The sequence below is a fragment of the Aplysia californica genome, unplaced genomic scaffold (genome assembly GCF_000002075.1).
Source record: "Aplysia californica isolate F4 #8 unplaced genomic scaffold, AplCal3.0 scaffold01055, whole genome shotgun sequence".
Lineage (NCBI taxonomy): Eukaryota > Metazoa > Mollusca > Gastropoda > Aplysiida > Aplysiidae > Aplysia > Aplysia californica.
Genome location: NW_004798325.1, coordinates 36,100 through 54,957, shown reverse-complemented (window position 1 = coordinate 54,957; position 18,858 = coordinate 36,100). Strand labels below are relative to the sequence as shown.

General features: G+C 37.5%; 1 protein-coding gene across 1 annotated transcript in view; it reads right to left on the bottom strand.

Annotated features, from left to right (window-relative positions):
* The window catches only part of LOC101851379 (protein bark beetle), a gene marked incomplete in the record, with an annotated part of 50,083 nt that extends 32,117 nt beyond the window's left edge, over positions 1 to 17,966 (bottom strand). The window contains 8 exon segments of the mRNA XM_013089811.1: positions 2,369 to 3,414; positions 5,530 to 5,800; positions 6,328 to 6,590; positions 9,048 to 9,309; positions 10,402 to 10,511; positions 11,823 to 12,013; positions 12,925 to 13,103; positions 17,144 to 17,966. Coding sequence (XP_012945265.1) covers positions 2,369 to 3,414; positions 5,530 to 5,800; positions 6,328 to 6,590; positions 9,048 to 9,309; positions 10,402 to 10,511; positions 11,823 to 12,013; positions 12,925 to 13,103; positions 17,144 to 17,530 — 2,709 coding nt within the window.
* Between the last annotated feature and the right edge of the window lie 892 nt (positions 17,967 to 18,858).

Below are 18,858 nucleotides of genomic sequence, written 5' to 3'. Positions count from 1 at the left end.
CCCCCCCCCCAAACCATTAAAAATACTCTCTACATAATTTCATCAATATACAGCTTTCAAAACACTTTTTGAAATATCAGAAAAAAATGTCCATAAGTATAAGTCTTCATATTTCTCTGACAGAACAAGCTACTCTGTTGAAATGTCAAATGTGCTGCCTTCACCTTACTACAGTCTAGCCTGCACTTAGCGAACAGGCACATATCGAAACACACACATAGTCAACTGATTTTCAAATCCCCACTTTATTCTTATAAAAATATATTCTTTGTACGTAAAACACATACACAGCAAAAATGTACGTAATGGAGAGATTTTCACCCCCCCCCCCCCCCCCCAGTGTGCTATATGCATGCTAGACTGCATGTATTGAAAGAGAAAAACAAGAGGAGGTGCCACCTAAACTTGCATCTAGACAAATTTATTTCAAAAGTAAACACTTTCTGTGCCACATCAGACCATAAAACAAGTCAGCTTGCTCCATGTGCTAAATCCAATGAAATCCCCCAAAATTCACAAACAGGATAAGAAACTAAATTGCCATTTGTTGAGAATGTTTTTGTCTCCATCAACACAATTTAAAGGACAGGCTGCCGAGAAATTCTATAAAATATTTTTCCTGTCTAGCCAAGGAACTGAACTCACATCAATTGTGAGTAAGACAAAGAGCTTAACCACTATGCCATACACACTGTAAAACCTGGTGTATAAAGCAAAGAAATAATGTTATAACCTGTTAACAACCATTACTGACATCATTCTGTTTATCTGTCTATCTTTCCTTTATTTGTATGATTTATAAAATCTGTGCCACGAAAAAATGAATGTCTATGTAACACTATTTCTTAAAATCCTGTGATGATGGCAAATGCCAGCCAGAAAATGCTGGTTGTAATGAGAGCAAGGAAATAAAGAATACCCAGCACCCTGTTGTGTTAAATTTAGTCTCTTCACATGGAATATACATGCATGCCTTTGTAGCTATTTACTTCTTCAAATTGAGACTGGTTTTGACTTTCAGCTTTTATCCACAGCAGTCTTCCTAAATCAAAATCTAATTTGATGAATGCTGAGGTCATGTCTTCCCGCAGGTATCTTTACATTTTAGAAGAGGTCGACTTTTTTTTCTGCCTTCTCTTCTCTGGTTCTCCATTTAGCATTTTTCCATTTCCATGAGGCAAAGTTGTCCCAACCATCAGAGTCTGTGTTGCACTACAAGCAGAGTAAATACACTACTGTATTGGTAATCTTATTCTACCATCTTTCTAAGGACTTTTCAAAGGCGGTTCATGTGAAAACTTTTGGGCTTGTTTTCCTGAAGATAGTACATCCCACATGCCTCACTCACATACAGCAGGGGTTCACAACACATTATTGCTGCAGTTAAGCAATCCATTTAAGTCCAAATTTGGAGAATTTTCAATTTCTACAACCTCTCAAAGCTCTATCAAAGATGCACATTTCAACATCATTAAAAGATGCACCTTTCAACATCATAAAAACGCAGTTTAAGGCTATGGTCAAGACTTACAATTTTTTTTCCTTTCGACGATACTTGATAGAAACAACACAATAAAAATTAGTTTTTTTGTCGCTGACGTAAAAAGTACCTAAAACAGACTTTCGTGGATTCTTGCAGCACCAACGACATGCACAGGAAGATTTTCACTTGGTCTTAAAACAGATCTCTGTTGTCTCATGTTTCCTCTGATAGCTTGGTCATAATCCTGAAAGCTTTGCCGACTCTGGTGTTTAACTCTTAACACTTTGCAGTCACATAGCCAGCAGTAAAAAATACCCCATCTCATCACCCAGCAAAGAGAGCGACTGCAACAGACTTCATGGGCCTGGCGCAGTCTGGATGTTTTGTGCATTCCCTGTTCTCTTTCAATCCACACAAAGCTGCAACAGTTGGACTTCCTTTAAAGTAAGGGCATTTCTCCCATATCTTGATCATCTCAAGGTATTTCATCTTTGGCCCGAGCTGCACCTGATCTCAGTTCGTCATTGGGGCTGTTTACTACAGCAACAGTTGGAACCTCATCCAGATGGTCAAGGGCAAGCAGAGCCTTGATGGCATTACGGGCACCATGTGTTAGCAAGGTTTCTTTGCGAGTAGAACTCAAGAAAATTCCACGCATCACTCTTAATTGTTGCTATCTCATCAGCTTCAAGTTTCTCAAGATGCGGTCTTCAAAGAGATATTTCCTAGACCCATTGCACACTGCTAAAGAGTTGTCCATACTACTAGCTAATAGTAGCAAAAACTGAAAGAGCTAAAAGGACCAGATCCCACCAGAACTTCTATTAACCACCCAGCTAATTTTCAAATAACTAGAAACACAAAACATCAAAACAAATCACATACCTGGTCAAAAATAGCTGCGTAGATCCTGGCATAGTCTGACTGTCTGTTGATCTCTTGAGCCCAGTAGTTCTCTTTGGCGTCAATATTGACAGATGGGTCCACAGAGTGAGTAGCAATTTCTCTCAGTGAGTCAGAATTGTCCATGTAGTTTCTACGGAATTGGACGTTACCAGAAGACAGCACAGCCACCGCATTTGCTCTGCTCCGCGGGTTCAGGTAGTCAAATGAATTGTTGAAAGTATTCCCCTGGAAGAAATTGAACTTACAAAACAGCTTTTGCACTGCACTGTATTGTGTGAGGCGAAAGTTCACAACATACCTCCCTGTGTTGCCGGTGAAAGTGTTCTCAAATAGGTTGAAATCAACAGGAAAGTCTCGATACCATCTGCTTATCAACAGGTCATAGCCATTGTCTACTCTTATCACCCCAAGAGAATGATTTTCAAAAGTACAATTTGTTATAATACCCTTCGTATTTAGCAAAGGGCGCATGACAATTGCATGCCGAAAGTTGCTTTCAAAGGAATTGAATTCAATTCGGAGATTATTACTGAGCATGGTGGTGATATTACAAGATAAGTATTCAAAAGCCTCATCCCAGTTATAAGCAAAGTAACTTTCATTCACTTTAATGTCTGCGCCTGAACAGTAGTTGCCCATTCTCAACCCTATCAGTTCATTCCACGTGAAGTTGGCTTTGACCACTTCAATTTTATTTTCTTTTTCAATTCTGGTGTGATTTAGTTTAAGATACTCTGTGATTATTCCATATCCAAAATTTTCTTCGAAGGCCGAATTATTAAACAGCTGGTATCCCCCCGAGTAGGTGATGTTCACGCCAGCATCAGCGTTGCGAAAAACACGGGTGCCATTGATGACAATCTCTCCCGCTCCTCTGTATACACGCACACCGGCTCCAAACTGATTGTCTGCGATGATCGTTTCATTGGAGATGACCATCTTGCTGCGCATGTCCTGCACATTGACCCCATAACCTGTATTGTTGTGAACACTTGACATTATCAAGCGAAAGTCCTGAGCAGGTCCTGAAAATTAAACAAACAAAAATGTAAGGAATATATAATTATACAGAGAATATGTCTAGCAAGACCTCAAAACGAAACTTTATTCCAAAATTATGACTGTATTGATCTTGTTTCTATGGGGAGCTGTTTAAAACAAGCTTCACTACAGGTGGGAATACCACATCCAAAAGAAAGATTTGTAAGAAAGTCATCCATAGTTCATTTATTTCTACTCTGAGGAGAATACAGTTATTCACTTAAAGCACTTCCCTTCAAAAGAGGAGGTTTATGATAGAGTACAATCTACAATTTTTTCAATATGAAAAAGCGGCTATGTGCTGAAGGAAGGGTTTTCATTTTGCAAAGGCTTGAGTAGAAATATGTAAAAATTGACAGAAAATACTCTCACTCTCTAAACATACCACTTGCTAATGAAGATGTAACAAATTATTCATATTGTGATTTCAGGAAAATGGAAATCGGGGGTGTGGGTGATGGGTTCGAAAGTGGATTTGAATTATGCCAAGTTTATCTCAGCTAATTAATGATACACCCGGTTTTTCCCTGACTCTTCCCCAAAGAAAATGATAGCTCTCTGAAGACCTAGAAAATCTATATCTAACTCAATCATTTTTAGGTATACGTGCCCTGTAATCTACAAACCATTGTTGAGTTTATGTACCGCCCAATGTTAACATTTGACTAGCTCGTGGATTTACACTAATCCAAAATAAAAACAGCAATTAATGCCAGACAGGCCATGATCTGTGGGCTGGACATATTTAGACACTACTCTAAGGTCATACACAGGTTTTGGGGGTCTAGTTTGGGGCCAGACAATGTTCTTGGGGTTTTAAGAAACTTCCCTTGAAAATGAGGTGCTAAAACGAATGGAAGTACTCCTAAAGTTCTATTTCACAGAGATAGCTCCATAAAGTATGTATCAATGTGAGCCAACACAATACTTTAAAGCAATTTTGTGATGTTTTTGCCTCTTTCCTTAAACTTTAAATTCCTTGGCTTTAAAAGCTAAAACTCAAGAACCGTATTCAAGATAAAGACATAAAATTTTGAGGGTAAGTGCATCATCCAATTTAAAATAAAATAACAATAGTTTTTGTAATTTTAAAATTAATAGGCTTATATTTTTTATGATTTTTTACTTGCTGTTTTGACTATTTCTGTCACTTGCTAATCTTCAAATCTACTAAAAGTAATAAAATTATAAATATTTACAATTCCAAGAAAAGCTACAGTTATTTTCTTAAGATGTGTGTGCAAATTACAAATATATAATTAGCTCATAGATAGCATGGATAATTTTTTAGATTTTAGCTTTTGAAAATGGCCCTTCAGATAGCCTGGTTTCACTCTAATTTGCCATCCCTATGATTAGATACTGATAATGATTCCCAAAACTGAATATTTTTAATCCTTCCATGAAATACTTTGAGAAAATTAGAAAAAACAAATAAAAATAACTTCATTGTAGATATCGGAGCTAAGAAGTAGTGTGTGGTCTCAAGTGCCACAAACATGACCACACGTAGAACATGGAGACAAATGGAATAAAAAATATTGATCCCATTTTGAAGAATTTTACCACAAAGGGGCACAGCACAGCAGTCAGCAGTCTGGACTTCAGAGAAGTGTTGACCAGGCATAGCAGGTTCAAATTCTAATGATGCATTAGTTTTCCTTTGGGTGGGGGTGAATGTTTGCCATATTAAAAAATACTGAAAAGTTATTAAAGTAAAGATTTTCTAATCCTTTTTGTCCTTACCCAGTTTCAGTATCATGTAATCTGAATCCTACAGGGTAAATCTGAGCAAACTAAAAATCACTGTATTTTAATAGAAGACAAACTTGAAAATCCCCAAGGGGATCAATGTGGTGAAGTGGTAAAAAACCCTCGCATCAAAACCAGGAGGTGCTTATTTAAATTTCCAGAGAATCTCAAGAGATATTTACCCCAAGTTTTATAGCTTTCTGACCCGGACTCAAAATCCAACCACAGATTGATACTAAAACACAGGTACCACCTCTTCACTGACCTGTGCAGATATGGTATGAGGAAAGCAAAAAAAAATTTGACAAACACTACCATTAGCCTACGAGCCTAAGCACATTTCCTACCTGTATCACTGGTAAACTCCAGCAGAAATCGAATACACGGAGGAAACGTCTTGCACACCATGTCTCTGGGACGGTTGTACTTAAACTTGACATTGAGAATACTGGTTTCAGTGGTCATAGACTGTGGGAACGTCCCGTTGTTAATGTCCATCCGGGTCATTTTCCCAAAGGCCCCGCCGTCAGAGAACTCAAAAAAGCCAGAGGCATCTGGATCCCGCTCAATGATGAGGAAGTGGACTGATATTTTCATCTCTTTTTTTGTTTTGAAGGTCTAAAGGAGGAAAAAATATTTGTCAGAATAGCTGTTAGACTGGAAGAACAATATATAGACACAATAGCGATCATTTGGAGCTTGAAAAAACAAAACCCCACAGATGATAGATATGAACATTTTGGCTAAACAATATATATGACAACACATTTTACAACAGTTCATAAATGTCAGACAATTGTATACTGTAGTTAGAAACTACAGACAAACAAAGTGAACTAAAAAAATTTTTTTAAAGGGATCTTGTTTAGCCTGTGGAACTATTTGTACTTATTTCTTTAAAACAGGTCAAATGGTAAGTGAACTCAAACTACAGGAAAGTCAAGCAACATCAAATAATATAGGTCTTTCAGGTATGTCCCTAAGCAGATCTTGTTGACAGAATCGATAACTGGGAGACTAGCAATGCAAGAATTTGTAGATTTGTTGTTTATAAATAAATTGTCTTTTATTTTCAACCAAACTCAAAAGACTGCCTGCTTTTGAGGCTCCTGAAAACCAGTCAGCATCCATTAAAAACCTCTTACCCTCGAACAATATCCGCCCACTGCCTCAGAGGTTAACTTGTCCCCATTGACTTGTATCAAATCCATGTGCTCGTAGTAAGGAAAGGTTCGTCCTTCAAAATTGCTGGATGCACAGAAAGACAAATGTGGTGGGAATTTGCGCCTGAAGTCAAATATGGTGAGGTTGCTGATGTAGAATTTGATGCCATCCCCCCAATTGTTATTGACTTCCGTCATGTTGATGAGGGTGTGACCAATGGAGGACTGGATAAACATGCCATAACCTGGAGAACAAAGAGAAACCACATAAGTATAATTACTGTATTACCGTTGTTTCATAGTACATTGACAGAACATTATGCCGCTCCCCCCAAATATAAAGACATTGAGAAATCTTCTCTAAAAGATCGCTCCATTGATGTGGATAAGTGGGAAAACCTCTGCCATGAACAATCACAGTGGCATAAAGCAGTGACATGTGACAGCAAGATTTTTTTGAAAAACTGACTTAGTAAAGCTGAGGTAGTCAGAGAAGAAAGAAAATCGAAAGTCTAATCCTGATAGTGACACTGGTCCAAAGACCACAAGTGGTATGTTTGTGGAAATTTCTTCCTAAAAATAATAGTGCTTGATGGCCACAAGCAACACTATTAGAAGGTCTGTTTTTTAGTAAGTGTTTTACGGCACTTGCAACACACTTAGCTCATATAAGTGCTGAAGGTTTAATCAACTTTTCAATGTTTAGGCAGATTAGCACACCATTTTGGAAAGGAAAAGACACTGTTATCTGCAGTAATTTATGGAGTAAGTGACGATTACAAGTTGCTTGCTACTGTTTCTTTTACTTTACCCTCTTTATCTCTGTAATAAGGTCTATAAGTTCTCTTCCTAAAAGTCATCATCAGTTCATGATAGACTATCATTATTTATTATTATGATTATTATGATGATTATTACTACTATTATTATAATTACTATTATCATTATCATTATTATCATTATTATTGTTATTACTATTATTATGATTATGATTATTATTTTTATCAGAAGACTAGATAAAGAGCATCATAGCCTGTTAAAAAGCAAATCACTAGAGTATAATTACTCAGTACTATAATGCTATATTACAAGACTACAAGGTGCTGTAGAGATAAGAGTTTCAGGTGGTGGTGGTACTAAAATACTTTCTTACTCATCCTATTTACAGGACACTGGTTCATTTCCTTTCTGCACCAAAACAGATGTGAGTAATATATGGTTGTACTTTATATGAGGAATTGAAGAAAAGCTATGTAACTGAAATAAAAATGCAAGGAGGAGGAGGTGGTGGTGGTGGTGGTGGTGGTAGTGGAAGTGGAAGTGGTAGTAGTAGTAGTAGTAGTAGTAGTAGTAGTAGTAGTAGTAGTAGTAGTAGTAGCAGTAGTAGTAGCAGTAGTAGTAGCAGTAGTAGTAGCAGTAGTGGTAGTGGTAGTAATTATTATCCTTATTATTATCATTATTATTATCTTTATTATCATCATCATTATTATTATTATTGATATTAATATTATATTATTATTATTATTATTATTATTATTATTATTATTATTATTATTATTATCATCATTATTATAATTGATCATTATTATTACAGTGGAATCCTGTTATAACGAGAGGGAGGGGACCGGAGCAAAATGTCCGTTATAGCAGGATTCTCGCTATAAGGGATCCAGTAATAAATTCAAGGGAAACTGTAAAGTACGCCTAATCTATGAGTTTGGCATTCTGTTTATTTCTTTTTGCTATCTCCTCTGATGATGATTTTGTTCAACATGACCTCTAGGTCTTACTTGATCAAAAATCGAATCAGGTTTCTTTCTCTAGTGTTAGATCTTGCGATGTGGACTCAGCTCAGCGTTGGCGATCAGAAAGAAAGGGCTCTAGGCTAACTCGCCCGCTGTATTTTTCCCTACCCCACCCCACCCTGAGGAGCATTCTGTCTGCTTGCGCACGTCACACATTCACTACATCCATCACATTGCTGTGACCTCTCCATCCCCGCATCGGAGAAGTGAGAGGCATGGTAGGCCTTGATAATATAAACTAGCTTACACTGGCCTATCACGCGATACGTTCTGCTTGTCTGCGCATGCCACACCCTCCCTACTCAGTTGCTCCGGCCTTCACTGTTGACCCACATGGGCTCTCCCATTCTCTGTTTGGCTAGTTCACCAACAAGTTTCTCAACTAGCGAGGTTTTGCATTATGTATAATTGGCCTATGCACTGTGCACAGCAGCAGCAATATTCCGCTATAACCGACTCGCATATTTGTCTGATAGCGCTATAGCAGTATTTTATTTACAAAGGTAAAGAGGAGAAAAAAACGGGGTTTTAGAATAGTGTCTTTTAACAGACTTCTCGTTATAACTGGACTCCATTGTATTATTATCAGCATCATCATCATCATTATTACTATAGGCCATAAGCCTTTTTCAAAAATAAAAAGTCCCACCCTGTTCTCCCTGAAAAAAGCCTGCATTTTGCAGCTCACTGGTCCAATTAAATAGCCATTTAGCCACTATAAAGAAAATGACAGAGCAAAAATTTTCAAGAAAGCGTTTCTTGTTTAGGTGACCACAGATGACAAATGAATTACAAAATCACACTCAAAACATACAGTGCAAAGAGAATTGAAATACTGATTCTAAACAGCTAAAGAAACCCCTACAAAAGTCCATTGTCGATGGCATATATACGTACCTCTGTTTTGAGATATGGAACAGTTTGTCACAAGAATAGGTCCCACAATTTCGGTGAAATTCAAAGCATCATAAGCACCATATCTAATGGTGACATTGTTCATCATCGGAATGTGTGGACTGGCAGAGATAGCTGCTTTCTGGTAGTAGATGCCAGGTTCTGCGGAGCGTCCATGATAGAAGTCCAGTCCCGTGTAGGATATGTCCAAGTACTCCAAGAACGACAGGGACTCCTTCATGTGTACATTGTTGTACGTATTAGGCTGCAAATAAATTTTAAAAACAACAAAAAAACGTTCAGATTCATAGAGAAATAAATCTAAACATTCAAAGCAAGCGTAATTGTTGCACTATTTTTTTATCCTTTGTTACTACAGATTGAGGTATACTTCATTGTCCCACACACGAAGCTGTCCTAAGCAAGACATTACTGGAAAAAAAATTATGAATCTATCACTCAAAAAAAAAAAAAAAGGTTGTACTATGGATTCCTACTCACATAGGCCTGAATGGCAACGAAAAGGCTGTAGCTTTGCAATGCAAGGCAGCAGAAAGCAAAAACATCATGCACTTGCCACCTTATAGGAAGTCAGACTATACTTAAGCATCATGTTGACAAAGGTTGGACATAAGCAAAACTGCAATCCAGCTTGTGACGACATCAATATTTGCAAAACAAGAGAGCAAAAAGCAGAAACATAATGCACTTGCCACCTTCTAAAAAATCAAGACTCTACTTAAGTACTGCTTTGACAAAGACTGGAGACAAGCAAACCTACAACCCAGCATGTGACGACATCAGTGATCGCAATCATCAAAGACTAACATCAACTGTCAGCCTAAGATCTTAAGAATCAGCCACTGAGGTCTAAAAAAAGCACCTCACAAAAAATGGGACCTGCAAACACAGCAAATGTAGCATGCACATGCATTTTTCAGCAGCAAGGCTGTTGAACATATTTTTAGATGTGTCCCCATCTCAATCAGCTGTTACAGGCAATCTTGCTGAACCCCAGCACAATGCAAGTCAATCTTTATGGCTGTGTTCCCAACCTGCAACAAACCATGCAGTACATGAGGAGGAGGAGGAGGAGGAGGAGGAGGAGGAGAATAAAAAGATCTTGCACTTTAAGAATGACTATGTGCAGTTCTTAGACTGTAAGCAGTTTCATTGTCAGAAAGAGCATTAAACTGTTATCAAAAACAGAAATAAAAACTCTATTCACTTGGTGATTTATGCCTTCATACTTCCCAGCAACGAGTAAAAATACAGGCAACAATTGAAAAAAACAAAAACATTCTTACAACTGGAACTAAGTCCTTCTACAATGTTTGTGAAACTTTGATACACCTACCTGTATTCTGGTTTCTGTAGTGGAGTTATAGAAGTCTAAGCCTCGCCAGTGGTCTAAAGCTAGCCCAGGACGGAGACCTTCACATTCAAAGCCCACAACCTCTTGACCATCTGAAGCAAAACAAAGAATATATCACAGAGAGCTCCATAGCCCCAAAACAATGCAGCCATCTCTTATTTAAAAAAAGGTCTGGTTCAACTTTTCAATTGTCCAGACATGGAATAAAGGATGTTGTTGTTGTTAGCGATCCAGTAGCATCTGAGCGTTAACTCTTCAGCATGATGCCATTCTGTGATAGCTGCATGTCTGTTTTAATTGTCGTCTTGAGGAGTAGAGGCAGTTAGATGTGTGGAGTAGCTTGGGAAGAAAACATCCCCTCAAATCGGGTAGTTTTCTAGAGAAGAACAGATGATGTTCCACTGTCTCTGAGGGGTAGTCACATAGTGGGCAGGCAGCAAAATGCTTTACTCCAATTCGGTTGAGATGTTGACTGAGGGGCACATGTGTTCTAAGTTGGAAAATTATGGATGGAGGATAACATTATGCTTTTTACTTTTTAATCAGGTCTTTTCCCACCTTTGATCCTGGGATAGGTAGTATTGACTACCTGCTCCCCTTCAGTACAGACAACACAATAAAGACTCTACAGCCACTGAAAGATAGAAAAGACAAGACCATGCCTGCCCAGGCTGGCTACCCAAGCAAAACACTAAAGAAATCCTAGTCAAGACTATACAAAGCACTTGTCAGTGCAATCGATTAAGAGAACCTTCAAATACGGTAATCGCTGGGGACACCACACCCAACACTCCATTTCAAGAAGGAACAGAGTACAAAGGCTTTACAAATAATAAATCAGTGCATTATGAATCAAATAACCTGAAACTGGATATCCCTGAGATCTAGTGCGGGGAAAGTAGAAGAGGAAGAACAATAGATGAAATCAATTCAAACCTCTTAAACAAATAGTTTGAATAAAAGTTCCATAGAAAAAGCAGTAAACTATCGACATTTCAAATGAGTTCAGCCAGTAACAAAAAAAAGCTATATTCCTTTAGGTCACAGACAGTTCAAATTTCATCATCACCATCAAAAGAAGTAAATCAATGTTTTAAGTTTCACATATAAAAAGACCTCCTCTGAATAATTATTTTCTCACAATGAAAAATGAAGTCTTGCAACATCCTATTTTGCTACTTTACATGTCATACATGAAAGAAAAATAAATCAAGCACCAAGTAATAAATATGTTATAATGTATCATACACTCTGATTTTCTTAAACATCAACAGCTGAGGGTTTTGTGTTTTTAAACTGTGCCAACTATATAAAATGCCAGACTTCTTACCAAACTTCAATAATTTTGATGGCCAGAGTAAATGAAAATTGCAACTCTCACTCCAAATGTTTGTAGAACTCACCACAAATATGATGACCAGTCTTGATGTTTTGCACTCCAGGGCAGTCAAACAGGGAGTTCTCACCGCCTTTGCAATCTGGCTTCTCCCATAGAATGTACTCCGTCAGGTTACGAGAGAACGAATGGTATGTGAAATTGCCTTTCAGGAAGCCTAGATGTCTACACGTTACGTTAGCATCAATCTCCGTGAAGCTGTCAAAATAAATTAAATTGATGAATAGCACCTCAACTCTTTGAATGTTACTGGTAACAACTAGACGGTGGCCAAAGTCATTTCTTCCTCTGCAATTACATATAACTAACACCGGGACTGCAGCCATTTACACAGTGGTCATTTCAACAAAAGGGTTTACTTTACATGCATTTTCAAAACTCTGCACCTCTTAACCATCTAGTACTATAACACTTAGGATTAGTTTTCAAGGCCAATGAGCAAACGTAGAAATTCTAGAGCTTTGCCGCCCTTCAGAACAAAGCCAGCAACAAAGCAAGATATTTATACAAAAATATGATGAAGATTTTAGATTTTAAAAATTGCTGTATCCTTATAATATCCTTTACTTTTATCTAAACTTGTGAACACATGAGTGAAAATCACAACTCAATAATGCCAACTAAAAGAAGTTTTCTTAATTTCCACTTTAGGAAAGAAAAAAACAAAACAACTTTCTAATGTCCTTAAATTACCCAAAATTTAATCTGCTCTTGTCCTGACACTTTATTAATTTTACTATCAATTTGAGATGGGGACAAATGATAATGTAACAAATAGGGCCTGTTACTGGGAAGAGATAGTGTGTTTGCATGAGGCAGGTAAAGCATTATACTTTGAGTAGTAACAAGGCCAGTATGGCATCACATTTTACAAAAAGCAGTGAACAGTGTCAAGTGTTACATAAATTGAGTAAGCAACATAATTTGTGACAAGTAAAACCAAAAAAAATTTTAATGTAACAAAATCACAGTGCCTAACTTGTCTTAAGGACAGTCATAGAAAAGTAACACACAACATTTTTGGCAGAAAGGGTGTAATTTTTATAAAGTGTAAAACAAAATTCAACCCAACCCAATAATTGTGACCAAACCACCAGAGCAGCCCTTACTTATTATAGTTGGTACAGATCGCTCTCCATCTGTTTTTGTATTTCAAGTCCAGCCGACCATCTCTCGTGGTGTTTCCCATAGATAGCCGAGCATCATCCTGCCAGTCTCCACTGGGGCGGCCATTATAAGGTCCATCCATTTTGGTCATGACAATACGGCCCCCTTCCTCCTCACTCCCCTGAAATTGAGAAATAACAAAAAATAACAAAAAATACATCCTAGCAACTTCTCATACACACAAAAGACAACATAAACTCATTTGATTGTTTGAACAAAAAAAACAAAAAAACATCAATTTCCTACAAATAAGAAACAGCACAGGTGCTATCTAGCTTACATCCATTAAACTGGTGGAGGAAAAAAAAACCCTGAGAAAATAATCATGATAACTTCAAAAATTTTATGACCAGAACATATCACACCACTAAAGTTTAGTCAAGGTACCGGAGAGGTTTCTCAAAGATCCCAGGACACATAATATAACCCAATAACCCAAACTTCCACTTCCACCCAAACCCAACCTCCATAGAAAACATCACCCTACAAAAACAGAAAACAAAAACACTAGTCGAATTTTGAGATATGATCTATATATTTAGTAGTCAAACCTTGTTGCACCCCCCACCCCTACCCCAGCCCTGTTATACCACCTGCCCTGCTTACCGCCAGGTTTTGCCAAAGTACAAAAAGGAGTACCTACCTATATAAAGATAGTATTCGGGCCTTCAGACTGCCATCTTCCAACTGACTGAGTTATACAGTCCTTATTTTAAATGTAAATTTGCCCGCCATACTGACCGCCAACTGACCACCACAGGTGCACAACGGCACACAACACCCACTGTTTGGCTACTTGATAATCTTTAGTTTTAGTTTTTTTAGTTTTTGTAAGAGTTTTACGGCACTTGCAACACAATAAGGTCATATAAGTGCCGAAGATTAGATGTGTTACGAGAGAGTAACAAACACAAAAAAGAAGGACGAGAGATCAGGACCATAGATGTTTGATAGGAAAGAAGGAGCAAACCCCACCAGAGCACCCACCAACCACCCACTTGATAATCTTTCTCCCACGAGAAAGACAGGATAGAGACAGAGAGGGAGAGAGAAGACTCAGCTCTGAATACATCATGTATATTATAGTTGAACCAGCAGCCGCCCGTTTATCTGCCATCTTCATGCTCATCCCAAGGGTGGCAATACAACGAGGTTAGACTGCATATATTCTCTTTACTCACTCAATAACTAACACATACACACACACACATACACAAACAAAGACACAGTGGAGTGCACATAAACTGAACACAGTAAGATAATCCGAAAATAGCTACTAATAAAAAGAAAAAAAAACATTTTAAAAAAATATTCTGTTAGAAAAATCTTTCGAAAAAAACGAAAACTCAACTGAACTGAAGAAAATCCAGCAGTCCCTAATTTTTACAAAGAGCACCAATATTATTTTATTATGATCCATATTATAATCAATGTTTCTGCAAAGACAGTGAAAGATGTCATCTCCTTCGAGTTTAATGTATAACAAGACAGGGACACAGATGCAAAGAAAGACTAAGCACTAAAAAAGTATGTTAAAAATGCGCATAGAAAAGATTCAGGGTGCCAGTCCACTTGACGGTGTCCGGTGTACCATAATAATGTGGTCAACCTTTTAATTATGAAGTAACTCCAAACTGACCAGTCTACCTGACAATCTTCTACGATAATGCATTCAATTGTAAGGCCTTCACAGGGTACCTGGTAATTTCATACTATCACCCCTACACCCAAGTAGAACAAAAACATTGCAGTGGACCATTAAGTAGAATAAAAACATTGTGGTAGACCATTACGTAGAACAGAAACATGTGAAAGAACAGCATTGCGGTAGACCTTTAAGTAGAACAGAAACATGGCGGTAGAATATCAAGTAGAACAGAAAGATTGCGGTAGACCATTGGAGTAGAACAGAAACATTGCAGTGGACCATTAAGTTTAAGTAGAACAGAAACATTGCAGTGGACCATTAAGTACAGAACATTGCAGTAGACCATTAAGTAGAACAGAACATTGCAGTAGACCATTAAGTAGAACAGAACATTGCGGTAGACCATTAGGTAGAACAGAAACATTGCGATAGACCATTAAGTAGAACAGAAACATTGCGATAGACCATTAAGTAGAACAGAACATTGCAGTAGACCATTAAGTAGAACAGAACATTGCAGTAGACCATTAAGTAGAACAGAACATTGCGGTAGACCATTAGGTAGAACAGAACATTGCGGTAGACCATTAGGTAGAACAGAAACATTGCGATAGACCATTGGAGTAGAACAGAAACATTGCAGTGGACCATTTAGTAGAACAGAAAGATATGTGTTGGACCATCAAGTAGAACAGAAACATTGCGGTAGACCATTGAGTAGAAAAGTTAGAACAGCATTGCGGTAGACCCAAGTAGAACAAAAACATTGCAGAGGACCATTAAGTTTAAGTAGAACAGAAACATTGCGATAGACCATTAAGTAGAACAGAAACATTGAGGTAGACCATTAAGTAGAACAGTTAGAAGCTGGAGAGCATTGCAGTAGACCCAAGTAGAACAAAAACATTGCAGTGGACCATTAAGTAGAACAGAAACATTCAGGGTTGGGTTGATTTAAATCAGTTGATTTTTTAAAAATTTTAATCAACTTGATTTTTAAAATAAAAATCAGTGATTTAAATCACTTTTTTTAAAAATTATTTTTATTCAGTTTTTACATATTTCAACATTCAGAATTCCTTTCCTTGGTTTCATAAAACAGATATAAGGTTTAGTAGACTAATATATTCATGCTTTCCCTCCTTTCACTGTAAAATAATACAGTATTCAATTTACTTTTTTTTTCCACAATTGAAATCAGAGCTGGGTTGATTTAAATCAGTTGATTGTTTTTATATTTTAATCAACTTGATTTTTAAAATAAAAACCAGTGATTTAAATCACTTTTAAAGAAATGTATTCAGTCTTTACATATTTGAACATTCAGAATTCCTTTCCTTGGTTTTATAAAACAGATATAAGGTTTAGTAGACTAAAATATAAGCATGCTTAAAAGTCTGCTTTCCCCCTGTCACTGTAAAATAATACAGTATTCAATTTACTTTTTTTTTCATTATTGAAATTAACATTTTCTTTTTCTTTTTAGACAAACACAAGCGCGCGCACACACACACACACTGTAATAAAATGCAAGTTTATTTATGCATAATAACCCCCCCCCCCCCCCCTTCCTTTTAGACTGACATTTTCTTCATTTTTTTGTCTGTAGCCATAATTCACTGATATATATATATATATATATATAGCAGATTAAGGCTTTCTTTTGCGATTGCTTAAATTAATCATTAGTTAAAATAAAGACAATGCATTTTGCACTAAAAGAACATACTTTTAGCAACCAAAAATCCCAAACTGTGTCGACATTTTTTTTAAAATTTAAAAAATCCGATTTAAATTTTAAAAATCTTGATTTAAATTTAAAAAATCGATTAAAAAATCAAAAAAATCACCAACCCTGGAAACATTGCGGTAGACCATCAAGTAGAATAGAAACATTGCGATAGACCATTTAGTAGACAGAAAAATTGCAGTGGACCATTAAGTAGAACAGTTAGAACAGCATTGCGGAATACAGAAACTTTGGCGTAGACCATCAAGTAGAAGAGAAACATTGCAGTAGACCATTAAGTATCTAAACAAAAACATTGCGGTAGACCATCAAGTAGAATAGAAACATTGCATGATTGCGGTGGACCATCAATACCATCAAGTGGACCAGCATCAGATTAAGACTGGCAGTCAGATTGTCAGGGTTTAGGAATCAGGTTAGTTAGCAGGAGGGGGCTTGCAAGTTGTTGTTAAGAGTATAGAAGGGATGCAGTCCAGAAGTAAAGTAATTGTTAGTGTACAGTAGTGTTTAAAACGTCTCTATTTTAGACACTGTAGAGTACAAATTGTCCAAGGAGAAAAGTGGGTGTCTAAGACAGGTGGATGTCTTGGGGACAGAATTTTTTTAATTAATCCACAAAAGGGAAGTGGTTGTTTGTTCAGGTACTGGTGATAGTCTTGGACAGGCATCCAATAAAGCAGGTTTGACTGTGTTTCTGATCAAGTAGGGAATAAATAATACTTAACTTAAAGACAGCATCAACAACAAAATCACTTCCACCTACCCGAGCAATCAGAGTGCCATTGATGATCATGCCTACTCCAGGTGCAAACTTTAAAACAGATCCAGGCTCAATATAAAGACATCCTGATGGAGCAATTTCAATATTGCCCTTGATGATGTGGGGACTAGCACTCTTGAGCAGGGCTCGGCTTCCATCCTTTATGATGCCACCTCCAGGAAATGTGGTGATCAGAGGGGGTTGACATTTCTTTGGGATATGTTCCAGGAAGTAGATACGGTCATTGGCTATTGTTGGGCGATTGTTAATGTTTGGAGGTGGTGTAATCTGCCCACTGGTCGGAGGTACAAAGACTGATAGCCAGATAAGAAAAGCAACAGCACCTGGTAACATCACTGCCCAGGTGTGAAACCCACCTGAGCTGCCCATATTCTTCTGTCGTTTAGCTTCTTTCACACTGTCTCACCACCATTGGATTGAGATTGCATTAATTTAGCTTGAAAATACCATGGTACCTGGAATAAACCTCAGTATATTTCCCCCCCAAATAAAAGCGTGTTGAGCAGCCTAAACAATAGCTTAAAGTTTTAAAAGTGTGTCAGAAGCCTGTCTTATAATATAACTTTAACTGAGTGGCCTAGATCTATCTTTTTTCCGGATAATGACAACTCGTTCACTGGCCTATACACACAGCTATTCAAAAGTCCAGAGTTTATAGCAAGCAATGTCGCTAGACTTGATGGCCTTATTACTCTAAAGAATTCATTATTTTCTAAATGTCACAGAACACCAGATCTGGACCAAACACAACTTGTCAAGCAGACATGGATTTGTGTTGTCTTCCGGGTGTCCCTATTTAGCCATTCCACTGAAGAGGGGCACGATCAAATCTCGTTTATTGTCGTACAGTCTCGCCGTCTGTCGCAGGTCGCGACAGGTACGTAAAAGGTGAGAATTCTATTTTTAGTTTGTCCCCACCAGGTGCGATCGCGATGTCCAGGTGCGATTACGTACACGCTTTATATAGCTGTTCCCTTCGAACAAGGAAGTGTCTACGTACTCTAACGTTAGAGAACATAAACGTTAGAGAACATAATTGTCTACGTTCTCCAACGTTCTGTGCTTCTTAATTTTCCGCCATTTTTTAGTTTCCTCCAGACCTCATCTACCGATCCGATGCCCGCTGCCTCATTGATACCCCCTTCCTTCCCCATGTTTCCGACTTTCTCACTTTCTTTGTTGTAGAAGTAGAAAACAAGATGTCAACATCTTGATCTATGTTGTTGCCTTTCCTAAAACAGTGCTGTATATTAAGCTTTTACATCCTCTGGTCGTTTGATGTTCTAATAGCCGAATGGACAGCGTGTCTGCACTTGAAGTGTATGAGTGTGGATTTGAATCCTGGACCCGAAGGTTTTGTGTTGTTGGGTTGTTGTTGTTTTGTTTGTTTTTTGTTTGTTTTTTGTTGTTTTTTTTTTTTGGGGGGTCTCTTTCTTCTCCCCCTTACTGACCAACAATTTGACCCATAATTATAATTTGTTACTTTGTAATTTCTTATGTAGTGATGAAGCATGCAAATTCTGGTTTTGTCCCCAAGAGGAGATTTTATCTACTAAGTAGATCTAGGCCTACTTTTCCTTTTACCAACTTATGCCTGGTTAAAGAACATTTTCAACCGTGGCTTTCCTTGGTCTGTGAGTCTAATTTTTTTAAATTTATTTTAGAATCACAGAGGCCAAATCTTAGCTCTTCAATTG